This window comes from Magnolia sinica, chromosome 7, assembly GCF_029962835.1.
Source record: "Magnolia sinica isolate HGM2019 chromosome 7, MsV1, whole genome shotgun sequence".
NCBI classification, from domain to species: Eukaryota; Viridiplantae; Streptophyta; class Magnoliopsida; order Magnoliales; family Magnoliaceae; genus Magnolia; species Magnolia sinica.
Genome location: NC_080579.1, coordinates 68,380,998 through 68,408,476, shown reverse-complemented (window position 1 = coordinate 68,408,476; position 27,479 = coordinate 68,380,998). Strand labels below are relative to the sequence as shown.

Genomic DNA, 27,479 nt, shown 5'->3' with positions numbered 1-27,479 from the left:
ATGGAAGCGACTTTCTGGATGTTGGTTGGTATGCTGGCCCCAGTCTTGGTCATCTTCTTTCTTTCTTTTGGCGCTAACAGAAGAGTACTCCCCTTCTTCCTTTCGCATCATGTCCTCAATTGAGTTGTTTCCTCTTCGAGCAACATAGCTCCGGGTGCGTGATCGAGCACCGAGCTAACTTGTTGAGGTCCGGCTGACCATTCGAGGCTGACTTGAGCTGTCGATGCCGAGCTAACTTGTTGAGGCCAAGTGGACCTATTGAGGCTAAGCTAACTTGTTAAGGCCAAAGTGACATGTTGAAGCCGAGCTAAGCTGTTGAGGCCGAGGTGACTTGTTGAGGCTAAGTTAACCTATTGAGGTCGAGTTGACCTGTCGAGACCGACTTGAGCTGCCGAGGTCAAGCTAACCTGTTGAGGCCGAGTAGACTTGTTGAGGTTGAGCTAACCTATTGAAGTCGAAGTGACCTGTTGAGGCCAAGCTTGAGGCCGAGGTGGTTTTGGTCGTTATGCCGCCCAGCGGGTTCAGGGTTATTTATTCAGGAATAACTGAGATGGCTGCAAACAGATGATTCAGTTTCGACTTGGCTGCAGCAATGATTCAGGAAGAGCTTTCTTCTTTCATTTCACTATTGTAGATTGTTTGAAGTATTTATGGTAGAGCAGGAACGACTTAAGATGTCGTTCCCACAAACGGCCAAATTGTTGATGCAAAAATTTAGTTCACCCTCTTTAGACCTTCGAGTACCTGCACAGGAAGAAGACAAAAGAGACCCTGGCTAGAGCAGGGGGCCCTCCGATGCCAAAGTCAGGCTAGGAATCTGGGTCTTATAGTATCGAGGGGTTCTGGGAGAGAGATTTTGCGTACCTTTCACCCTTGGAGTCTTTCCTATTTATAGGAGAGAAAGGATTCCATCGTACGGGGATTCCTTTCTAATATTTTAGAGATTTATTGCGATCCTGGATCTTCTTGAGATTATAGGATCCCGTGATCGTCAAGATCTAGCGCTATCTTCCGGAGATCTTAAGCAAGATCTCTAATTTTTAGGAAGATCCTTCGGATCCGTAGCTCGGTTCTAAGTCTGGTCGACTTCTAGCTAACCTCTGGCCGACCCCTGGCTGACCTCTGGCTGACCTATGGCCGACCTATGGGTTAGGTTGATATCTGGCCAACCTCTGTCTGACCTCTAGCCGACCTATGGCTGACCCCTGGCTGATATCTGGCCGACATCTGTCCGACCTCTGGCCCACCTATGACCGACCTATAGCTCGTAGTCCTATTCTTTGAGTGTCCTTACATTTGCATCACCCTTTTTGAAGATTAACCTACTTTTAGACGTTGAAGTCTTATCAGGCTCGGGTTTCATTGGGCCTGTGCTGGTTCAATATAGTTGGTCCATTCCATAAGTCGACTTATCTACTTATCCATTTTTTCCCCAACAGCTTGGATGGCAAAGGATAAGGTGAAATCCATAAAGTAATCAACTAAAAAAATTAGTTGATTTTTTAGAAGGCATAGATTTTTAGCTGCTATCCAAACAAGAACCTTAAATTAGAAGCCATCTTTTAATAATACATGTGAAAATCATCATTAAATAATAATTATTTTTTCTTTCCTTTCCCCTTGATTTCACTATTTCAGACCTCGACACTAGATACGGAAAATTCCAGCAATTGGGCAATAAGGATCTTATGACTGCCCATTCATCGTAGCCAAAAATCATGATCAGAGTTTCTTGGCCATTCAATATATAGACTTCTCAAAATAACCCAAGGTCCAGAAATCAAATAGTTAGGATCTTATGAATATCGCCAATTCTATTGAGTCACATTAGCATATCTAAAGATCACTTTTGCTTACTGTAAACATTGTTTATTCCCAATGCAGGAACATCAATGTCATGCTCACACATCGCAGGTGTGGCTGCGTTGATCAAGGCCGCACGCCCTAACTGGAGCCCAAGCGCCATCAAATCCGCTCTCATGACCACGGCCTACACACTCGACAACACGAAATCCCTCCTCCACGATGCCGCCGGGGGTAGTTCCACCCCATTAGCTCATGGTGCGGGCCATATCAATCCCAAAAATGCCCTCTACCCCTGCCTCGTCTACAACATCACAACCGACGACGACATCAACTACCTATGCTATTATTACTGCGCCAGGGATATGGGACCCATTGTCCAAAAGCCCAACTTCACGTCTGACAACAAATTATTGGTCCCTGGCAATCTTAACTACCCATCCTCTTCGGTACAATTCGAATGGAATATGGTGGTCAAGTACGGCCGTGAGGTGACGAATGTGGGTCCAGCACGATCGGCTTACAGTGTAACAGTTGATGCGCCGATGAGTGTTGGAGTGAAGGTGAGGCCCACCAGACTTGTGTTTAAAGAGGTGGGGCAGAAGTTGAGATATAATGTCCTTTTGTGGTTTTAATAATCTAATCGTGTTTTCCCCACCGTTTGTTCCCTGGTGGGCCAGAACCAGGTTTTGTCGGATAAGGGTGGGACATGTTCTCGAGTTTCGTACAATGAAAAATGGTTTGCACTCATGTACCGTGACTTTTACCTTTTTATTTTTTATTTTTGCCATCCTGTGGGGAAGCGGATTGGCTGACACACCAGCGACCTGGATAATGTGTACGGGTCGTGCCAAGACGAACGCTGACGCTCCTCGAGCTCCAAGTTGTACGAACGCTTCAAAGGAGATCAAAGTTACATGGGAACCACAATAATTTATTTATTATATATCTACACGGTTCATCCACCTGGAGATATTATTTTTAGAGTAGGAGCCAAAACACGAATCACATCCAAAGCTCAAGTGGACCACACCACAAATAGGAGTAGAGTCAATGATTCTCACCGTCAAAAAATTTGTAAGGCCCACCGTAACATTTATTTTCCATCCAATCTGTTCATAAGGTCACACCGACCTGGATGAAGAGGGAAAATAAATATCATATAAATTGATCCAAAACTTCCGTGACCTCAAAAGGATTTCAATGGTAGACGGTTACTCCCCCACTTCTTTTTGCAGCGTGTGGTCCAATTAATCTTTGGAAATAACACATACCTCATGATGGGACCCACAAAACTTGGTGACATCAACACACCAGCCAGGTCTATTGGCATGCGGTACGCTGGCCAATCTGCTTCTAGTTGTGGTGCCGACCCTAAGGCCTACCTTGATGTATGCCTTGTATATCCACATCGTCCATTTTTTTAACCGCTTATTTTATGGCATGGCAAATCCAAATTGTTTATACTTGTTTTTGGCATAAATACCTAGGTCGACGAAATGTCGTCACGTGTTGGCATTATATGCTAAATAATAAATATAAATCTATCCTTTCTCTCCTTCATTGTTTACACCCTATCTAATGTGCCTATGTCAAACAGTATAGAAGACCCCATGTGGCAGACGTGCCATGAGTGATGCGGATGACATGAAGAGGAGTTAAAAACGTGCATATAAAAAAAATTAAATGATACAGTCATATCAAAAGTATGTTATTGAAAAGTAATAGTCCAATTAAAGCAAGTCTCTTTCTCTTCCTCAACATTAAATGACAAAATCGTATGAAAGCATATAGCACCCTTTTACGAATGCTAAAGTCAAGTGATGGAAGGACTTCAATAACCTTCCTATGTGAGAGTTCGGTGACAGAGGACTACAACTAACGTATAATCTAAAGAAGCGAGAGTATATCTCTTGTACATGTGGTCGTACATATTAGGCCACATTGACGTCGAAGAATCAAGGAGATTTCTACAACCAATTATCTAAATCTTTCACGATACTAAAGATCATAAGCCATAGCCTTTTATAAGCTTATATAAATAGTACTCCATGAAGAGCTCGAGGCCTCACACCAATATAACCAGACAACTTTTCATTTATCCATTTACTATTGACATTTATCTTTTTATTTTATTTTAGCTTAATTTCAGCCCTCTCGTTGGTCATAACATGGGACCCCTAGATGTTAATTGACCCCTAGATGTTAATTAGTAGTTTCTCTCCACCCTTCATTCATGACATCCCCATGGATCGTAAGGAAGATCACTTAGTTGCGAATAAAAGGCTACGAGGGTTTCTAGCTACACACTAGGTTATTCTGCTGGCAATTTGGTCATGAAGTTTGATCCACACCAAATGATGGATGGATAGTCGAATCATGATTGTCTTGCCATGTGCTTAGTTCTGACCAAGACCACAGACATGTTGTCACCTCACCGGCCATCTCACCATGAAGCTCTGTTCCAATCGAGCAATGAACATATTGTCGAAGATTTGCCCTTCATCGGTCGTCTCATCACGAGTCTTGGTTCCGATCAAGCAACGAACATGCAACAATCCCGCACTGCATAACCATCTGATTACAAAGCTCAATCCTAATTGGGTAATGAACGGATCGTCATCCCTCAAGCCGATCATGAGTGCTAAGATCGTAAAAATTATTAATAAAAGAAAACTTTTAGCTTTTATCTTCTTTCTCCATTATTTTCGTTGTTGAACTACAGTAATGAATCACACTAAAAGAACTAGTCCTTAAGGCCATGGTCTCACGTCTATTATCACAAGATAAAAAGAACTCATTTAGAAGAGCTAACTTCTACCATTTCATAAATTGCTTAAATGAAGCACAATACCGGTGGTTGAGAAGACTCTTGATCCTATGTCTAATCTATAATATGTCCATCTTGGCACAGGGGACACCAACAATTCAATCAAACCCTTGAGTCGAGTTGACTCTGGCATGCCCGCGTATTTTACTTGCACAGAGAACCCAATCTAAGCCCTCGATCACACATGTGGTCTTATTTGATTGAATTGAGAGAAACACTTTGTAACAGCCTAGATTTTCGCCACTTAGGATTTCAAAATTCCTGGTGAAGTTCCTCACTATAATTATTTTAATCCATTACATAGTGATCTTTATTTGCAAATCTAACGAAAATATGAGTGTTGCCATTAAAAGAATTGTATAAATTCAATTAGACACCCTTAGAAACCTATTGAATACACCGATCACTAAAATCTTGGGCCTAACCTTATGATCTATTCATCTAAGGCCCAGATCTTAGCAACCCATAACTGATTAATAAAGTAAAGAATTACCTAAAGCTAAGATAATTAATGGTTTAAATCTTAACTATCCCCCACACTTAAACTAAATTGACCTAGTCGCTCTTTTAGCCTACAACCAATGATTTAGGATGATTAAGACCAAATCACCATTTTCACTAATTACGAATAGGTCACATTATGAATTTAGCTAATCAAAACCCTAATTATTACGGACAAAAAATCTTGTCGTTTAATTCATTTTAGAAATGTCATGTTATCTAAACAAGCTCTATACGATTCGTTAGTGAGCTGCTAAATCTGAAACTATAGAAAGACGTTCATCATAGAAGCTTGACATCCATTATGGGAAATCGTGCCAAGATTGTGTCTCGAGTTGTTCAACTTGAGCTCACAAGTTGAGTACATGAGATGTGTGAATGCCCTTAGAAACTGGTAGGAATATAAGTTATTTGTGCACACTCAATCTTTGCCAAAGTAGTGTCTTTCGTACCATTAGGTTACGACTAAATTTAAGGCACTAACCTAAGTTGATATCTCACATATATTTGTATAGTCGTGACCTGAATCAATGATTGGTAGCCATTAAACAGACTTACAATCTTAGCCGTTGATTGATGCATACAACTGGCTAGCCGATCGTATCCATACGGAAATCATCATTCGGGATAACTATCCTACGATGTAGATCAACCTATACACCCCATAATGAACCCAAAAAGGTAGAAACAACCTTCCATATGGTTATAATAGTAAGTACCTAGGCATTAGGGCCATTTACACCATATCTAGCAGTATAAAAACTTATTTATTTTACTCCCCCCTCCCCATATGAATTTGCCATAACAAATGAGAGAAGGAGAGAAAGAGGAAGAGAAGGAGAGTGAGGGGGTTCTTGGTATTGTTTTCGCCAGATTCCTCTCGACGAAAACCCTTGAAGCTACCAAATCCTCCACCGAATCTATACATTCTAGTGATTAGAAGTAAGAAAAGCATCCTACCTTCCGATTTCAAGCCCATATATGTTAAATTCCATAAATCTTATATAAGCCCTCTCGGTAGGAATTGATTTTTTCCTAAAATCCTAATCTTAGGTGCTAAAAAATTGAAAAATCCATTCATAAGGTGAAGACCACTCATCTAGGTTTCATTTTATTAACTCTTGATAGTGCTAGATAATGATTTTTGTTGTTTATAAGATTCACATGTTATTTATACTTGAATTGTTTTATTATTGTGACGCTGGTGTTATTTGTTGTTAGTATCTGACATGTTTGATGAAATGCTTTATCAATATGAAATTCTTATTGTTAGAATCCCTTTTATGCCATCTAATAAGTGTTGTTGATACACATTAGTTTGTATTAATTTACATTGGATTGCATTGATTAGTACATGTATTCTATTGATATACCTAAGTGTAGTATTAATGTGTTGTTGATATACATTGTATTGTATGGATATATATATTGGATTGTGCTAGTTCATACATATGTTTAAATGATATACCCTGATGTGATAGTAAGTTGACTTGTGATTATGATAATGTATTGATAATCTAAATTATTGATATAGTGGATTAAGCCTTACAAATGGCATAAGTAGGTAGCCCACTTTGGGTTGGTTATCCAGGACTTATACGGCTGATCGAGGTTGAACACGTACGATTGACTACACGGGATGCTTTGTACCCAATGCCATTTTGCCTATGGTTCTCCATAATCGATTGGATCAGTCTAATACAGAGTTGATTATTCTTATGTTTGGTGATTGTATAACATCTAATAGAATATTAGGATACCACTATTACAATCAATTTAAGTCCATTCACAATTGTTAGTGCATTACGATCCTAAAAAGACTCATAACTCGGGCATGGTGGTATTAGACACCATGTCTGAGCTGTCGATCTATGCTGGGGTGGTGCCTCCTTATAGTGACTAGTAAGCATTAATGGAAGTGACAACTTCTTGTTCAAATGACCCTTATCATATACCCGACCGATGGTTCTGTGCCAAAGTATCGTTCGAATGACCTGAGTATTTGTAATGTCCTAGATTTTTGTTATTTTGGATTTGCAAAAACTCTTGAAAATTTTCATTTTAATTAATTTATATTGTAACTTACTGATCATTAACACTCGATGTTACCTTATACGCTGGTAGTAACAATAAAGAACAACACAAATCTGATTAATTAAAAACAGGAAGCCAACGAATCCACCTGATCACTTAAACATTAAGTTTAGTTACGTGATTTATTACTATATAGCTCAAATCTACCCGACCTATCACTAACTAATCAAGACAATCACAACTAAATAAATACTTACCAAAAGTCAAGTCAATTAGGCGTCAGACCTTATTTAACAAACCAAATTGACCCACTTATCCTTTTAGCCTAAGAACTAATGACTTAGGGTGAATATAACTAAATTGTCATTTCTGCTAGTTGCGAATAGGCTACACTATAAAATTAGCTAATCCAAACCATAATAATTGCGCATAAGAAATCTCGCTACCCAATTTATTTCAGAAATGTTCTAGTTATCTGAACGAGCTCTAGACTGCTCATTAATGTGCCACTAAACTCGAGGCTAGAAATACGTTCGTCTTAGTGGGCTTGACGTCCATCGTGGGACATCGAGTCAAGATCGCGTCTCGAATTGTTCAACTTGAACTTGCAAGGCAAGTTCTTAGGTTGTGCGAATACCTTATATGAAAATCTAGAACTTAAGTGAAACTGGTCCCTTTGTTCTTTCACAAAGTTATAATTTTGGATCGTCAATTCACAAACAAAGTCGGGGTGCGGACTAAAGACATTTCTCCACACATATCCGTATTATCATGGCCTCAATTGATCATTGGTGATCGTCGATCAGGTTAGGGCCTTCCCGGTTAGTTGGCACATCCCACATTAGATGGTTGTGTCCAAATATAGATTGTCTATTGGGACACTTATCCCATGGCATGGATTAACCCATACATCTCCTAGCGAGTCCCATTGGTTGGAAACAACTCCCTTTAAGGTTAATATAATGAATAAAGGGCCATTGGGGCCATTTGTGTAACATCTTGTACTATAAATACCATTTCATTTCACATCCCCTCTCACCATATGAATTTACCCTAGAAAGAAAGAGAGAAAGAGAAGAGAGAGAGAAAGAGGGGGAAGATCTTGGAGTGTTCTTGATGAGTTCCCTTCGATCAAGCCTTAACCTCGACTGTTCTCCTCTGCCAAATCCATCCCACTCACAATCGATAGGTAAGAAATGAATCATACTTTTCAACATAGGTTTTTCTAGATTAAATTGTATAAATCTTACCTAATTGCTTCTAAATTGGTATATGAATCATTTTCGCCAAATCCTTAATCTTATGAGCGATTTGAGTCGGGTCAATCATTACAAAGGTATGGACCGTTATTCGTATGTTGCCATTTATCGACCCTTGAGTGTTTCAATTAATGATATGTTGTTTGTGTATAGCTTGGTGTAGGATAACATGTTCACATTTCGATTTGATCGCAACATGTGTTATTGAGTTCTTATAAATGTTCACATGTTTGATAAAATACTTAAGTGATTGAATGTGTTGTTCTATTGATGCTTACATGTTCAATAAAATGCATATGCAATTGTGTTGTGTTATTGATACTTACATATTCGATGAAATGCTTGAGTGATTGTACTGTTAAATTTGGGCTTCACAAGAAATATTATCATGATTGCCTAACAAATTATAAGTCCTTAGTGATTTTTAGAATTGCTTACGATGTTGGGTCAGTTGCTAAACCGCCCGAACCAAGGAGTGGCCTGAGTTAGGTCGACCACCCTAGGCTTGTTTGATTGATTTGAGTTGAACATAGACGATCGATAATAGTTGGACTATATGGAATGCTTGTACCTAATGCTGATTGCATCTAGGTTCTCCTAGGTCAATTAAATTAGTCCAATTGCGGGCTGATCATGTATGTTCATAATGCATGACATGACCAAATTGAATCTATGATACCTCGTTCCCAATGGATGAAATCATTTACAATCATTAGTGCGATATGATCCCACCAAGACTCATGAGATGGGCGTAGAGGTACGCACACCGTGTACGAATTGTTGGCCTATGTTGGAGTAATAATCCTCCTCGCAGTGACCAATGAGTACTAATGAAGGTGATGAATCATCGTTCGAATGACCCTCATCAAATTACCCGGTCGATGATTTCGTGACAAAGTATTATTCGAATGACCCAGGTATGAATGAAATTGGGTGATGAGACCTTTCTTTTGTGATGATTTGGCTTTACGTGATAAGCCCGCACCTCAAAATTGAGTGATCATACTCGATATTTGGGTGACGACCCATACCGGGTTGATACTCATACCTTTGGGTATTATGCCATACCTTTGGAATGTTGATTCGTGATATAAACAAGTGATACCTAAAATTGGATCAAGGGATACTGGTAAGAAGCCGCTACGTACCGTAATGAGGTACGTAATTCAGGTAAAGATTTTTGTTATAATATCGGTATCCTAACTTCATCAATCTGTTGTATGAATTGCAATTAAAAATCACTTGCCTAATTATGCATACTCTAGGATAGTTTGTGGTTTGGTGTGAGTCGCTTGTGAGGGAGTGTTGACATTTGTGAAATAGGCGTTGAAGTCACCTATGAGGGAGTGTTGGATTGTAAGAAGTATACATCATTCCATAATTTCATTCATGCATTTAACAAGAGTATTTAGGAAATGCTTGATTTCTTATTTATCATTAACTGCGCTAATTGAGTCAATAATATGTGTAACTTAAAACTTTTGGCACCACTAAGTTAGGTACTGACTCACACCTATGACAGTGTTTTAAAACATCAATAGACATTGTTGTTGATGCAGGTTCTACCGAGGCCTCCGGCATGTAGATTTGGGTGGCTTGCACTTTCTCCGTGATGCCTTGGGGGTGTTGGGAGAAGTTGGATGGCCTTGCTTTTATTTTAGTTTTGTGCATGTATATGTTAGAGTCCCTAATCGGGCGTGCTTTATGTGTAAATTTTATCACATGATCGTTGTGACTTGTATAATCCCTATTTTGGGCGATAATCACTATTGGAATTATATTTTTTTATTCTTAGCCCTATATTTATGCACTTTTGTTATCTCTACCTCACTCTGGTTCTGCTAAGTTTGTAGGATTTTGGTCATTTGTTACACCATTCATGCACACACGTGTATGAACCCACACCCTCGATAAATCATACACTGCTCCCTAGCGCACCTAGAAATCCCACTCGAGTGATTTTTTCTGGATAACCTTGAAACCTCTATCATGTGGATCGCGTCATCATTGCGGTCGCTATGGTAAAAATCGTGTGTCAATCTGAAGCTCCTTTACTGAGATACAACCCATCGAATCCACAGCCAAAATTGCATATCTAGTAACATGAGCAACCTTTATTGTGCTAGGCCAATTGGACTTGAGCCCATGTGGGCCTAAAGCCCAAACTATCTAGAACATAGGAATTATCACAAGATAAGACAATCACTGCATAAATAATAAGGTGTCACATCCTAAACCTAGAAATTGGATTCACAAGAATCCCGATCGCCAAATCCGGTGCCGACAGCCTCCGTAGTACCCCATTCTCGGCTTTTAGTGTCCATACGCCAGATTCTGATCCTGGGATCCTACAAAGAAGATTTTTTTTTCAATGTACATTTAACTCGTAATAAGCATAATCACAAGTATACTCAAATTACAAAGACAACATCATTATCACATATCCACTAATATAAACATTTGAGTAGAATACCGAAAGGGAAATACATAAATCGAAAGTCAAGCTCTAGAAGACCGTTGCATGCTCCAAGCTTAACACTACTGCAACCTATCATCATCTGCATGCATTTATCGTGCATAAGCTTATAGAAAGTTTAGAGGGTGGTGTAAGTGTGTGCACAAGGTAAGTGCCAAGTATTCAATACAATGCTATCATCATATAATATCGAAAATACTGGTAATCCATAAATCGTACATTATCGGTATAAGTAGAAAGACTGACAAGATTATAAATTATCAGAGTAAGCAGAAATACTGATAAGAGTAGAAATTATTAGAGTAAACAGAAATACTGACAAGATCATAAATCATAAGATAACAGAGTAAGCAATATAGAATAGCTATGCAAATAAGGAGTCATAAAAAGCCAAATATCAGATGCCGAGGATGCGATGTAATATACAATTCCTGATGAGTTCATGAATAGCGTCAGCCGTATCTAGACCATATAAATGCAGAAACGCAGTAACCCAAAATGCCATATGCGGTGTGAATGGAATGACCATGTTGGAGTGTAAAGTCGGGATGATAGTACATAGTATCGCAGGCTATGGGGTCCATCACAAGGGACTTCAATCCAAACCAGTTCCATACCTAAATTTGGATAGTTAGACTCAATGTGGTAAACTCCTGATCTCAAGTTAGTTGCGCGCCCCAACCGAAATCCTGTCCATTGCGAAAATACATGTAACAAATAGTTGCGCACCACCAGCCCGAGTGAATAGTGAATAAATGAATGAATGAGTATGCAACTCTTGCTCAATAAGTCCACATTACAATTCCTCTCTGGGATCATCACCGGGGTCTATTATACTCTGCGCCAGCTTGCTGCCTATATCCGAGCGCACAACTAGGTAAGTGGAAGAGACCTCACTATTCTTCTACCAATATTAGGCTCGGCTCCTTAATAGCGAACCCATTCCTCAAGTTGGTCAAACTCAACCTAGATATTTTTCCCTCACTCAGGCGGGTAAGGTCATACCCCCTCCCAACCGACCACGATACAGTGGGAGACGCGACCTCCTGGTATTCGGCCCTCATGCATATACATCCACTTGCTCTTGACGTTGGGGCGTCCTCTAGTACCAAGAGGGTTTAGAGATTTTCACCCAGGGCCATCTATGGTAGCCCGATGCTAGAACAAATTTCTGGTGTCCCATCTGGCCATCCACAACATGCTTGTGGAGGCTACGGCCCTGACATCACTAGGGCGTACAGTAATCACATCATAATGCAAGATGCATGAGTCATACAATCTAGTTATGCATCAATCCTGCGCATGTTGTGCGCTCATGTGAGATAACCTCCACCTACCAAGGAGTCTCATAACAACTTACATAATGACATATGCGATGGTTAACCACATCTCATAACAAACATGCAAATGATGCATATGGGCACGTATCATGATGTTATGTTGTCACATACTCATAATCAGTATCAATAATTGATATCGACAATCAGTCTCGATAATGTGGACATTTAACCAACATTGCCCGCAAGGAATAGCCCACATAGAGCCTAACATATAGTGGACTCATGGCCTCACACAAGGGCCAAATATACAACACCATGGCCTCACTCAAGTGCTAAATACGCATTATAACAAGCCTCAAATACGGGCCAAATGCATATCATAATGAGCTTCAACTATGGGTCATATATATATCATATAGGTCTCGACAATCGGCCTTAGCAATTGAAATCGGCCTCAACCATTGGAATCGACACTCAAAATCGACCTCGATACTTGGTACCGATAAGCAACATCGATGATTAGTATCGACGATTAACATCAATAATCGGCACCGACAACCAACATATATAAGCAAGGCGGGGTCTATAGATGGACAACCAATCAACCATAATGTAAAGATCGGCTCTCGGCCGTAGTTATATCAAATCCGATAGCATGAAGCCATCTGTCTAAGGCAAATGGGGCCCACTTATTTGGGTTAACCCATGAAGAGAATGGCCTAAAGGAAGGTCACAATGAGGACATCTAACCGTCATTGCCCATCAATGTGGACATCTAACCAACATTGCTCCTAAGGAGTGACCTACATAAGGCCAAACATATTGTGCGCCCATGGCCTCACATACAATCACGATGGGCCTCATTTACATCACATCGGCCTCATATAAGGGCTACATACACATCATTATGGGCAGCATCACATGGTCCTATTACACGCTACGGTGGGCCGCATCTCCTGGGCCTAATACATGTTACGGTGGGCCGCATCTCATGGGCCTAATACACATCATGATGGCCGTATCGCATGGGTCTCGAATATATCACAATGACCCATGACATATGGGCCGAAAATACATCTCAGTGGGCCGCAACACATGGGTCTCATATACATCAAATGGGCTACACTATATGGGCCTCATATACATCAAGTGTGCCACATCATATGGACCTAGAATACAATTCAATGGGCCACACCAAAAAGGGCCACAAATACATAACAGACGGACCCTGCACATGGGCCTAATATACATAACAGGTGGGCTCTACACATGGGCCTCATCATATCAAGTTGGGCCGCATCAATGGGCTGTACCAATGGGTCTCATAAAACAACAAGTGAGCCTCAAATATACAATAAGTGGGCCTTAAATATACATTATAGGTGGGTCCTATCACATGGTCGGGCGGTGTGGATGAATCACATCCATCAAGGTGGGACCGGTAGAAGGACGACGTGGACATAAAATACATACATCATGGTGGAGTCCTCATCACCATCCAAACACGTCCAGCACTGTCTAGATCATCTAGACGGTGTGGATGAACAAATACATCATGGTGGTCCTTGCACAGCAGCACAACAGATGAACGGCTAGGTGTGCACCTACATTAATATAAGGTGGGCCCCACATGCTACTGATGAGGGTCGAATATTGCATATTAGATCCCAATTATTACCTGATTTTATGTACATGATACTGTTTAACGCCCTGCTTTAATCATGTTTGTGATGCAAGATGTATTTAGGAGCATGGACTACAAAAGGGTGCTAAAAGCATGGATTTAATGCTCATAATTCACCGAGGCAAGGGACGGACCCTAGGGGACCAAGATCAATGGATTTACATGCCAGTGATTTGAAAATTTTAAGAAATTGCCTGAAAGTCAGCCAGAATGCTTGATCACAGGGTTTCCACGAACCGTTCAACTTGAAACTTTATATATGGCCCGATGACCACAAATTAGCCGTACATGTCAAAATTCATCCCTTGGATCAGTGTATAAGCGAGCTGATGGGCAAGATTAGACAATAACCATTAAGAAAGTATCTTGGACATCCTTGGGCGATCGGGACCCAAACTGAACCGATGGAAAGAGTACGAAAAACGGTGGATATTCGCCAAATTTCACTTCTTTTGGATGGTGCAGTAGGGAGGAACGAATGACAGACTATTCTAGAAGGGAGAGTGGCAAATTTGTAAATAAGCAAAATTCCATATGCATGCACGTAAAGGATAACAGAGGGTTGCTTCAACGGTGGGTAGTGCCTCATCACAGGTGGATAGTGTGGCCCACATAGAGTTTGGATTTACTTCATACTTTAACCCATGGGCTTACACGTTACTGAGAAAATGATGAACGGACTAGATCCCCGAGAATATCATTAGAAGTGGGCCCCACCTATTTTATTTTTTTGAACAAAGCATCCAAACAATTCCCTTCACAAAACATCTAGTGACGGACGTGCTTACTACTGGGTTTTGACAGTGGGCCCCACCCATCATCACTTTTCATGATCTGGACCGTCTAAGGTGTCCCATGGGGCGGCAGCAACCCATGCCTAGGTGGCAGAATTGTAAAAGATAGTGAAGATTGGTTTTCAGCTGTTCAAACTAGGACAGACGAACGCTACCATGGTGGGGTCCATGTCTAATGGGTGGACGATTTAGATATAAAATATATACATTTATTGGGTGGCCCATTACAGCCCCGTCCTAATCACTTCATCACCATCTAGATATGTCTGGACGGTGAAGGATATAACACATGCTTCATCAGGGTCCACCATCCTGAGGGACGGTTTGGATAATACACCTGCGTCAGGTGGGGCCACGTCTAGTGGATGGACGATTATGATATAACAATACCTCGTGGTGAGGCCCACGTGTTGATGTCCGAGCACAGCAGCACCTTGCTACTGCTCGCCCATCAGATGGACGGTCTGGACATAACATATACGTTATGGTGTGGATCCCACCATAACGTTTAGTTTCCATCCCATCCGTTGATAGGGACACACAGACCTTGATAAAGGTGAAAAAACAAATATCATAAGCATCCAAAACTTCTAGGACCCAAAAAAAAGGTTTCAAGGGTAGGCGTTCAACCCCTGCTGCTTTGAAATGTGGACCACCTGAGTCCCATGCATGGCTGATTTTTAGGGTGACCCAGTAATTAAAGGGGACCCATTAGGTGCACAGTGTGGATGTTTAACACACATCACGGTGGGGTCTGTAGTGGGGCCCACCATCCCACCTACGTCTAGCAGTGGACGCTACAGCGTCCTCTGGATGCTGGACGTCAGCAAAAGGAAGCCCCACACTAATATATTTTTATAAGTTTTGGTTTTTTTGAGGTTTTTCTTAGGTGGGGCTCGCATCAGAAGAATCCACCCCACCCATTAGATTTTACAGCCCATAACAGATTAAACAAGCCTAATATTGAGCATATTTCGGTGTATAGAAACATCAGGGTAGATTCCAACGGTAACAACACTATTTTCTATGTTATGGCTTGCCAGATAGTCGGATTGCCTTCATCTTTCGGCTCAAAGTCTAAAATGATTTGAGGAATGGAATGGACGGTATGGATTAAATCCATACATCAAGGTGGGACCTGCATGAGTGGCCCACCTAAAAATCTCAAATAAAGCTGATATTTTTTTAATTTTATTTTTCACGTGCAGACGCCTGTCTGTTCAAGCTTCATTGAAGCACGTCCAGCGTCTGGACGGACGACGTGAATTATCTCATCAACGTGGGTCCCACATGGACGGCCCACTTGATTTGGATCAATCCAATATTTGTGTTTTCTTCTCACCATACGATAGGGCCCACATGGCTTGCACGGCCATGGAGTTCATTTGATGGACGGTTTGGATACCACATATAATCATTAAATGGGCCACAAATAAAGGAAGGAGAGAGAGAAACACTCACCTCAAGATCTTCCCCTTCAACTTCTACCATTATGCTCTAACTCCCTTATGAAGCTTTCTCAACGGTGGAGATGATGATATAAAGGTTGGATTAGTGAGGATCTAAGGTGGAAGATGGTTGGAACTTTGGGATGGGTTGGACGTCCATGGTTCTTGCAAATGGAGAATGAGGAAGAAAGAGAGAGGGAGAGAGAGATAAGAGAGAGAGAGAGAGAAGTTATGACTTGTCATAATGATGTAAGGCCATCATAAATGCCTAGGTAAGGTATTGACTTAAGTGGATGAGACATTATTACTTGTGTAAGGACATGACTCCTAGGGAATGGTGTCATAGGGGTAGGTAGGTCCTACAATGTGAGGTCCATATCCATTATAATGCGCGGACCACAACTTCTGATCTAAGCGTCGCTTTGACGCATGAGACATGGCATTAGAACCGCGGTGACGACGCAGTCGCAAGGGTATAAGTTTCGAGTTGAGCCGACTCTGATATATGGGACACGACTCATGATCACTCACAAACGCTGATAACAGATCACGGGTCGTCGAAATTCAACTAGAAGGACCGCGGAAGCCTACGGAACGGTACGGGCTAGGATACGGGTCTTATATAAGGAGATAACATATATAAGATAATGCATTATAAGACAAAATTGTATTCTACTCCAAAATTCATCATTAGCCCTTTCCCCATGCCTTAGAAACTAATCATGTCCCATGTCCATTTCATCTAATGCATGTCTTTTTTTGTGGTACATCAATTTAAATAAATAATTGCAACACTCCACTTCATCATCCAACATGCATCACCTACAACCCACAATCTTTCTCAATTTATTAGCCAATGCATGCCAAGATTTTTTTCACCTTAGCCAATGCATGCTTAACACCATCCACCTCATCCATTCACTACCCATACCATACACCACCTTCCACCTCACTTTTAGTACCAATAAGACCCCATCAACTTGCCACATCGTCTTGGCATCTCAACCCCCATTTCCTTATATTAGAGTAAGAGTTATCTTACACTCATACTTTTACTATATTTAGAAAATTCTGAGATTTTAAGAGAGATTGAGAGAGTGGGGCCAAGGTGTGGCCCATCATCAAACCTAAAGGGAGTAGACCACACATTATCATCAAGTCATCCATCCATTTGAGGTAAATCTACACCCCTCCTTTTATCCTCCTCACCCTCTTATTTCTTTTTATTGTTTATTATTATTTATTTTTATTTTCTTGATATGTGTGGGGCCTGAAATTGCGGTAGAAATGCAATTACTAAAGTATGAAGTATGTCCAAATGTCCTAGAGGAGGATGAATAGGACTTTTTAAAATAATTTTCTAATAAGAACAAACAATGCCTAACTTTAAACGAAAGAGTGAGGCAAAGTAACTCTATGGCTTCCAAGCTAATAGAGGGTCCAAATCACATAGGCTTACACAAGATTTACATATGAAGAACAAGCCTATTAGGAATAGTATATATGATAGTGTGTGGGATGTGATCTCTATCAATACTTATAAATTAACTAAATCATGCATCATGAAAGTCATTTGAAAAACATAAGCATAATTCGAACAATGCACAAAAAGCAATCCCAAGCACAATCATATATAATGGTTCGGCTACTTGCGTACTCCACTCCTGACAAATGCACTCTCTCCTAGAGTGTACCAGATTTCACTATCTAATGGTTTTAAATCAAGTCAATCATGAACCTTCACAACCTACAAAAGGTTAACTAAGGGATCCACACATGGTTCCCTTAAGTGCCTACACCAGGTAATGAGTCCTACACAAGGACACAGTCGGGAGCCTACACAAGGTAATCTAAGCCTACACAAGGCAACTCGTCCTACACAAGGACCACGTATTCTTCCTTTGGAGGCCTACAAAGAGGTCTTGGCGAGTTTGTCACTCAAACTCTAAATCCCAATCCTACACAAGGAAAGGGCTTCAGACTCGACGGACTTTGTATACTTATAAATAAGTGAATGAGTCCCTTTCTCGCACAATGTAAAGATCTTTGATGATGATGAAGAGTCTTCAGCTCTCTTGAACCACAATCACTTCTGATGCGTCGATCAATACTCCAAGGTTATGAGGTTTAGAGTTTTGTTCTTCTCTATTTAGATGATATGATTTTAAACACATATGAAGAAGGTTCCCATGAGCTATGCATTAAAAAGTTCCAACACTAGGATTTATCTATGATGAGGTCAGTTCGATACTCAATGAATGCTAGAGTTCATAATTCAATCTAAGCAATGAAAATGATGAGTTAAAACATATGCCTAAATTGAATGATGAACTTTAATGGGAAAGAGGAAATGAGGAAGAGGATATAATCTCTTTAAAGAAACTCTATCAAACTCTCTTAATTTCTAGCTCATTTTACAAGAAGCAATACTAGTGTATTTATAAAGTTGAAATCCCAACGGTAAAAAAATGGTAGAAATTTGACATTGTCAATGTCATCAAAGGGTATTCAATGTTATTAAAATTTGAATTTCGGTGTCATCGAACCTTCTTCGATTGCACCAACTTCCTACACTTGATTTTTAAATGGGTGTATGACATATTCTGATCGTTCTCATTGAGTATCCTTCGAGGTCATCAACGTGCACTTCGATGCCATTGAGGGATGTCTTGATGCTATTGAGATTTCTTTTGAAAAATATACAAAGGTTGTTGGACATTTTTGTCCCTTATTCGATGCCATCGAACATACCTTTGAGCAATCGAATTTTGAATTTTGATGGCATTGAATAGTCTTCGATGAACTCGAAGAAAATAGGTTTTCCTAGAAAGCTTGCTAGATAAAACTGAGTTAGTTTTGATGCCATTGAATAGAATTTGATGTCATCAATAACTTACTCTCGATGCTATCGAAAAGGGTTCGATTGCATCGAGGAGCACTTAGAGTATTTTAGATTTTGGAAGAGGTAAGTCCAAGGTCGATGCAATCAAATGCCATTCGATGTCATTGAAACATAGGTTTCGATGTCATCGAATAACATTCAATGTAATCGATAATTTTAGCATTTTTTTCAGTTTGTTGCTGGACAGTATGGACATGTATTTGTTGCAATCGAATGCTATTCGATGGCATTGAAGATGTCCTCAATTGCAATTTGATGCACTCAATAGGGACATGTGATTTTTCTGTTATGTTTCTTTCTCCCAATAATACTCAAGGTGCAATTTGACTCCAACCTTACTAGAAGATGTTTTTGAAATATATAATTTTTAGGGTAAGTTGGGTTTTCATGGGGGCATATATCTATCAGGGTTGAAATTGCGATGATGACCACTTTAGTCGAAGTGGGAATATGCCAAGATGTCCTAGAGGGGGGTGAATAGGACTTTTTAAATTTTTATGATGATTTAAAACCTATTAACCCTATCCTGAACTAATATGTAAATAGCAGGATTTCTTCAATGTAACTCTAATAACTTCCAAGCCAAATAGAGGATCTAATCATAAAACTATTCAAAATATAAAAAAGATGTATAACATAGTTCATGATGGATGTGACTGTGTGTGACATGTGATTCTAATTAGTTCTAGGTAAACATGCATTATGAGAACATTTAGAGAAATCATACAAGCAGTAAAGGTAAATAATAATCCCAAACATAGCCGTTTTTATAGTGGTTCGACTACGTGTCTACTCCACTTCTGGCAGATGCACTCAACCCTTGAGTGTACCGGATCTCACTAACGGAGATTTCAAATTAGGTTCATCTCAAACCAGTACAACCTACACAAGGCTGACTCTATATAACATCCTGAAAAAATCCGTTTAAAGACCTAAGTACCACCTCGAGCAGGAATACCTAAGGACCGTATCCCATCGTAACTTAGGCAAAAATTGGTTAAGTGCTAAACTAAATAATCAGTGGATTTAGCTTGAACCACCATTTAAACAAATGGCAAGACCAAAAAACATTAATACCACTAACTCAACATGACATAAAGACATAGGAAAAATCCCATGAGCCTGTCGCTCTCGGGAGCACATGGAAACCCCCTATCGGACCTGGACCGCATGTCAAGAATCTAATAATTGCAAAACTATAGGATTATGTCTGTCCTACCGGGCTTGACTATCATCGCGGGAATTGAACTCAGATAGTATCCAAAACCGCAGAACTTGAGCCCTGAGTGAAGTGTGTGAGAAACGCTAATATCTTTAGAAAATGTATTGAAACTTAAATAAATTGGGCCCTTCACTCACACGTGAAATTAAAGATTTCGAACCGTCAGTTTCTAACCAAACTTCACCCATGGGAAAGGAAAATTTTCCTTCACATATCCATATACTTGTGGCCCCGATTGAGTTAGTACGACTGTTGATCTGACACAGGTCCTCCACGGTCAATCTGTTTATCTGATCGCACCAAAATCACATCCTGGCATAGATCCATTGTCAAGGAACTTACGCTATGACGTAGGTGAGTAGTGGGCCTCCCTATGTGCCCCGTTTGTCAAAAACAGTTGCCCTTTTGATATAACTTAAGTATACCAGGGCCCTGGGGCTATTTACATCACTTCTAGGCACCTCTCTCCCTAGGAGAGAGAAGAGAGAAAAGAAGAGAAAAGAGTAAGGAGAGTAGAGAGATATTGGGAGATCGTCGCAAGAATTCTCTCCCAAGACTCCACACCTCGAATCACCTCCCTGTTATGCTACACAATCTGTTTCAGTTACAATTTTGGGTAAAAAACCTTAACCCTAATCTTGTTAAAGAGATCCAAATTGATTATTTTTTGAATTAGCTAACCGTTCACATTATTTAGGTGCCTGACGTTCCGTTTTTAGGAACGTAGTGTTCAAACCGAGTCCGAATCGAGTATTCCGACAAAAGGTGCGGACTATAAATGTTTATGTTATGGTTTTCAATGCTTTCAATGTCAGCAATGATTTATGTCTGACTTGATTGCTACCATATCTTCTTAGATACGCTGATTTCGATGTAATATACATGTATGAACTATGTTGAACAAAATATGCATCCTATGTGTTTATTGAAATGTTTGAATGAATATGTAAATGTGATTTGTGCTTGCCATGACTACTAATCTAGGATTCATGTTTGTCTTATGCATGATGACATCTTTGTGTAAGGAATTGCTAAAATACATGGTGTAACTAACCTAGTCTATGTATTTTGGTGAAGTGTAACTTAAGTGTTTGATAAATTGTGTGAATGAGAAGTTGTTGATGATTTGTATTTATTAAGGATATTGAGATAGGATTCTAGTTTCCTTCATGTAATCTTAATTGCGTCTATACGATTTATGGATAAAATGCAAGTGTTAGGTAATATGATCAATGTGTGTGATGAAATATTCAAATGAGAAAATTATTTGGATTGTTTGCTAAATGCTAAGATTATTATTACATGTGCTTACTTACTGCATCTAAGTAAGATTGGGGCTACGATGTAGTCCAGGCAATCGGTAACAGTCCCCGTTTAGGTGGCCAAATTAGTCTCACCACATTGGATAGATTTAACGAATCCGGGTCGCAGGACGATTGTCGACAGTGATTAAGCCACGAGGGGTGCTTACGTACTCCATGTCAATTAAGTCAGTGTGCGCTCGTATGAATCGAACCTGTCTAATAAACCGATTGGCCTATTATATGTTTACCATGTATGGACACCACTGCTTGAATCTAAGGTAGCCCTTTCCAATGTAAAGGCCCACTTTAACTATGGTACCACGATCAACTAAGACTCATGAGCCGGGCATGGTGGTATGGGACACCGTAGTCGAGCTGTCAGCCTACGCTAGGGTGGCGAGCCTCCCCATAGTAACTAGTGAGCAACCCAAATGCGTGAGCCGATCATGCTGGTATGGGACACCGTGTTTGAGCTATCATCCTATGCTAAGGTGACGAGCCTCCCATAGTGACCATGAGTATAAACTTTAAACTTTCTTATCGACTGCATTTCATTAGGAGTGATGCCCTACAACTTGCCTGTCGTATGTGATTAACTAGGATTGATAACCCTAGATGGATCCTTTGTTTTGAGTTAATGATATAAAGGGAGGTACTTTAGTTTTCCAAAATTGCTGTATAAATAAACTTAATTAAGTACTCGGCTAACATGATCATGCATCACATTGCATTAGCTAGGATGTGCTTTTGGTGAGAAAAGGTGCAATTTAAGGAGTATTGACATGCGTGAATTTGGTTGTCGGAGTCGCTTTTGAGGGAGCTTTGTGCGAGAGCATACATTATTACTTACAATCCATTCCTGCATTAACAAGAGTAGTTAGGGAGTGATTGTTGCATTGCTTTATCATTACTGCTTAATTAAATTGATAACATGTTAACCTTTACCTTATAGTACCACTGAGTTGATCACTCACTCCCACCCTGGGACGGTGTTTTAAAACACCAACCAGACTCTAGTTTAGATGCAAGTATTGACAAAGTCTATGCGACGGAGTAGGACTTCATGGATGAGGAGGAAGCGTGCTCCTACATTCAACTCTCAGGCTAATCTATGTAGATCTCATACCGATGCGCAGGGACTACAGGGATTTTAGGCTTAGTAGAATATCTTACATTTCCACATTTTGTATATTTTGAAACATTACATGTATATATTTAGCCCGGTTACATACTCATACTTCGGAGGTTGTGAAACACTTTCATATTTAAATATATATGCTTCAGACTTCCGCTTACTTAATTTAATTACATCTGGAGTATTATATGTTGTTTTAGTATAATCTCACTCATGTTTAAAGCATTAATATGGATGAAATCTGAACATCATTATCTATGTTGCATAAGTAATGTGCTTGATCTCTGGAGTAGAGCTTTGCTCGGCCCTCAAAATTAAGGGAGTTACAAGTTGGTATCAGAGCATGATTTGAATTAAACTGGACCTGGGTTATAGGTAACACGACGCACTCTAACGCACTCTGACTTAGGAAGGGGGCGATGGAATTTAGAAATGATCATAGGATCCCAAAGTTTTACCGACGGGCGAGATTGACTACTCTAACTTAGTCCGCACGTGTCCTAGATCATGTGAATTGATCTTATTCACCTTTAAGCTGTCAATCGACAGGTTTAAACCATTAATCAACAAATTCCAAACCTGAAGCAGGCCAAAAGGCACGAATACGTCCTTGTTGGACTGAGAAAATAAATCCTATGGGCCTAGGGACCCAAATCATGAAATGATGTGGGACTCGAGGGGCCCCACGTGTCAAAACGGCACCCCGGTTTGACTAGGAGTGATGCCCTACAACCTGCCTGTCGTATGTGATTAACTGGGATTGATAACCCTAGATGGATCCTTCGGTTCGAGTTAATGATATAAAGGGAGGTACTTTAGTTTTCCAAAATTGCTGTATAAATAAGCTTAATTAAGTACTCGGCTAACATGATCATGCATCACATTGCATTAGCTAGGATGTGCTTTTGACGAGGAAAGGTGCAATTTAAGGAGTGTTGACATGCGCGAATTTGGTTGTCGGAGTCGCTTTTGAGGGAGCTTTGTGCGAGGGCATACATCATTACTTACACTCCATTCCTACATTAACAAGAGTAGTTAGGGAGTGATTGTTGCATTGCTTTATCATTACTGCTTAATTAAATTGACAACATGTTAACCTTTGCCTTATAGTACCACTGAGTTGATCACTCACTCCCACCCTGGGACGGTGTTTTAAAACATCAACCAGACTCTGGTTTAGATGCAAGTATTGACAAAGTCTATGTGACGGAGTAGGACTTCATGGATGAGGAGGAAGCGTGCTCCTACGTTTAACTCTTAGGCTAATCTATGTAGATCTCGTACCGATGCGCAGGGACAACAGAGATTTTAGGCTTAGTAGAACATCTTACATTTCCACATTTTGTATATTTTGAAACATTACATGTGTATATTTAGCCTGGTTACATACTCATACTTCGGAGGTTGTGAAACACTTTCATATTTAAATATATATGCTTCAGACTTCTGCTTACTTAATTTAATTACATCTGGAGTATTATATGTTATTTTAGTATAATCTCACTCATGTTTAACTCATTAATATGGACGAAATTTGAACATCATTATCTATATTGCATAAGTGATGTGCATGATCTCTGGAGTAGAGCTTTGCTCGACCCTCGAAATTAAGGGAGTTACAAGTTGGTATCAAAGCATGATTTGAATTAAACTGGACCTGGGTCATAGGTAACATGACGCACTCTAACGCACTCTGACTTAGGAAGGGGGTGATAGAATTTAGAAATGATCATAGGATCCCAAAGTTTTACCGATGGGCGAGATTGACTACTGTAGCTTAGTCCGCACGCGTCCTAGATCATGTGAATTGATCTCATTCACCTTTAGGCTGTCAATCGACAAGTTTAAACCATTAATCGACAACTTCCAAACCTGAAGCAGGCTAAAAGGCACGAATACGTGCTTGTTGGACTGAGAAAAAAATCCTATGGGCCTAGGGACCCAAATCATGAAATGATGTGGGACTCAAGGGGCCCCACGCGTCAAAACGGCACCCCGGGTGGGGGTGGCCACCGATGGACACCCCAGGGGGGCGCGGTGGTGCTGTGGCAGTAGTGGTGCACCGCTGACCGGCCGCCCATGTGGGGCCACTCCCACGTGTGGGACCTCCCACTTAACCCATTTTTTGTCCCTTTTGCTCATTTCACCCCATTGCACTCTATTCCTACCCCAAAAACACCCCCAAACCCATTAACCACTCTCTTTCTCTCTCACATCTCCGTCTCCATACTTTCAAATCTTCCATTTCTTTTACATCCTACACCCATCCGCCACCATTCTCCTAAAACTATCCTTTACAACTCCCCATCTTCCTTACTTCCCACCCATTTGAGCACAGAACCCACCTTTTTGTGTCTCATAACTCCCAAACTTTCCAATCCACTTCATTCTCTAAGCTTTGCCACCTCAATGGCTCTCTTTGAGCTAGTCACTGCCATTTTCTCCATCTCAATGCTCCTTTCCCTTATGGAAAAGAAGAGAGCGGCCCCGGATAAGGCCAGGCCTAGCCGTCCAAGCCGCTCTAGGAAGAAGACGAGTGCCGAGACAAGGACAAGCGCCGAACAAAGGTCGAGACGGGACCCCAATCCTTGAATCTCGATAGAAAGATATCTACCAGTGGGCGCCGAACTTGGTAAGTTCCGTGATCGCAAGGTTGTGTTTGAAGCTCATACTGATGAGAAATTATTTAGGTTGTATCCAGTAATCGACCTTCTTCTGGAGATTGGGTGGGGTCCCATATTTGAAGGAAAGGCTCATGCAAGTGAAGGCATCGTATGAGCCTTCTATGCTCACATACGGAACCCAACTCTGCAGCCTCTCCAGCTTACTATTCCTTTAGGGAGGCACGAATCCAGAGTAAACATGGATATTATGGCCCATATCATGGGAATAAAGTATGGTGTGGTACATGCTAGTGAAACTTATCTGACTAGTGAACGAGAAAGAGATCATAGTACACGTTTCTTTTACGGCCGACTGGTTCATTGGAGGCAGGGAAATAGCCTCGTATCGACATGTATGATGGCAGACTTCCGCCTGCTCCACCACATATGCACATATAACGTGTATCCTAAGTGGAGTAACCGCACAAAATGTACTTGATTTATGGTGGACTTCTTGTATAGAGTTGGACAGGGGGAAAAAGTATACCTGCCTACTCTCGCCTTGTCTTAGATAATTAAAACCACACGATCTACTTGGGGGGATGCATCCCTCCCATTCGGCTGACTCATCTACAAGATTGGCCGCAACTTCGGTTTCAGCCTTCATATGGATAATCTTGTGCCTATCCACTTCATTAATGAGACTACACTCAACAATATGGGAATTGTCCCTAGGCAACGCCAAGCCCGACTCGATGAATACGGGGATGAAATAGAGGAAGAGATTGAAGAGAAGAAGGCAGTGAAGATGAGGAAGGAAATGGAGAGGAAGAAGGCAGTGAAGATGATGAAGAAAATGGAGAGGAGGAAGGCAGTGAGGAAGAAGAGCAGGAAGAAGAAGGGGAGGCTCAAGACTCAGATGGAGGACCTCCTACTACACATGAAGACCGCCATGATCAGGCAACCATAGAAGGCTGCATGGCCAAGATTGAAGAGAACCAGGCCTATTTGAAGCAAAAGTTTGAAGAGAACCAGGCCTATCTGAAACAAAAGTTCAAGAGAATGTCTCGCACCCTGAAGGCCCTCCTATGTTGTATGCAGGATAAGGGTGCGCCTCCACCTTCGCCATAGTCGGAGGACTAATCATGTGTTGTAGTTATTTTCTTATTTTTCTTTGTGATAGCCTTGATTAGGCTTAGTTCGAGTGTTGGTTTAGTAAGTGTCACCACTTTTTGGTAATTAGCTCACATGCATTCTCTATCATAATTCATGTAATATTACATCATATGTATTGTGACAAATTTTGGTTAAATGAAATGGATGAAGCTTCTTTTAATTTAAAATGTGTAGAATGTTTGGAAAAAAAGTGGATGATATTATCCTAATCTCGTACACGTTGCACCCTATGTTGTATATAGGGAATGCCTTTGAAAACCACTTGGAATATGGCACGTCTCCCACTTGGAGGATTGATTGACGGGGCACCTCCCCCGAGTGATAGCCACACAGACCCCAGTTTGGGCCTGGGTATTGAGACAATGCCAAATTCACAGCCGACCACTGGCCCCATGAATGGGCCAACACCTAGTGCACCACTAGTTCTGGATCAGAACCATGTGTCTGCGTCGAGCCACACGTGCCTCAGGCGGCCTCTCCCCCTGATAGGTTGGAGTAGATGATACTCCTAATGCAGCAACAACAATAAGTTTTGGCTACTATAGCGGGAGCCATTGCCCAAAACATGAATGTGGTCCCGCCTATTACACCTATGTAGGCTGCTAGAACTATCAATACAAGTGGCCTATTTGAGCGCTTTCATCGCTTTTGCCCTCCCACTTTCGCAGGTACTTACCGACCCCGAGAAGGCTGAGAACTGGTTGGATCGCATATCCAAGATGTTGAAGCCGTTGCACTATATGGAAGAAGAGCAAGTTGAGCTTGTTACCTATATGTTTGAAAAGGAAGCTAGTCTTCGGTGGGATAACATCTTACGAACCGTTCCCTCAGGATTCGTGTGGACGTGGGATGCGTTCAAAACCCATTTTCATGGGAAATACTTTCCCCTCACTTACCGTAATGAAAAGGAGGGTGAGTTTCTCCGCCTTCAACAAGGAGGAATGACCGTGGTAGAATACGAGAACCATTTCAAGAAGTTGGTCAGGTATGCTCCATTTATCCTAGCAAATGAGCAGATGAGGATGTGA

General features: G+C 40.8%; 1 protein-coding gene across 1 annotated transcript; it reads left to right on the top strand.

Annotated features, from left to right (window-relative positions):
• On the top strand, window positions 1-27,479 carry LOC131250662 (subtilisin-like protease SBT1.8). The gene is made up of 3 exons (XM_058250944.1): window positions 1-28; window positions 1,885-2,366; window positions 27,120-27,479. Exons 1-3 carry the CDS (start codon window positions 1-3, stop codon window positions 27,477-27,479), a joined length of 870 nt encoding a protein of 289 aa, XP_058106927.1.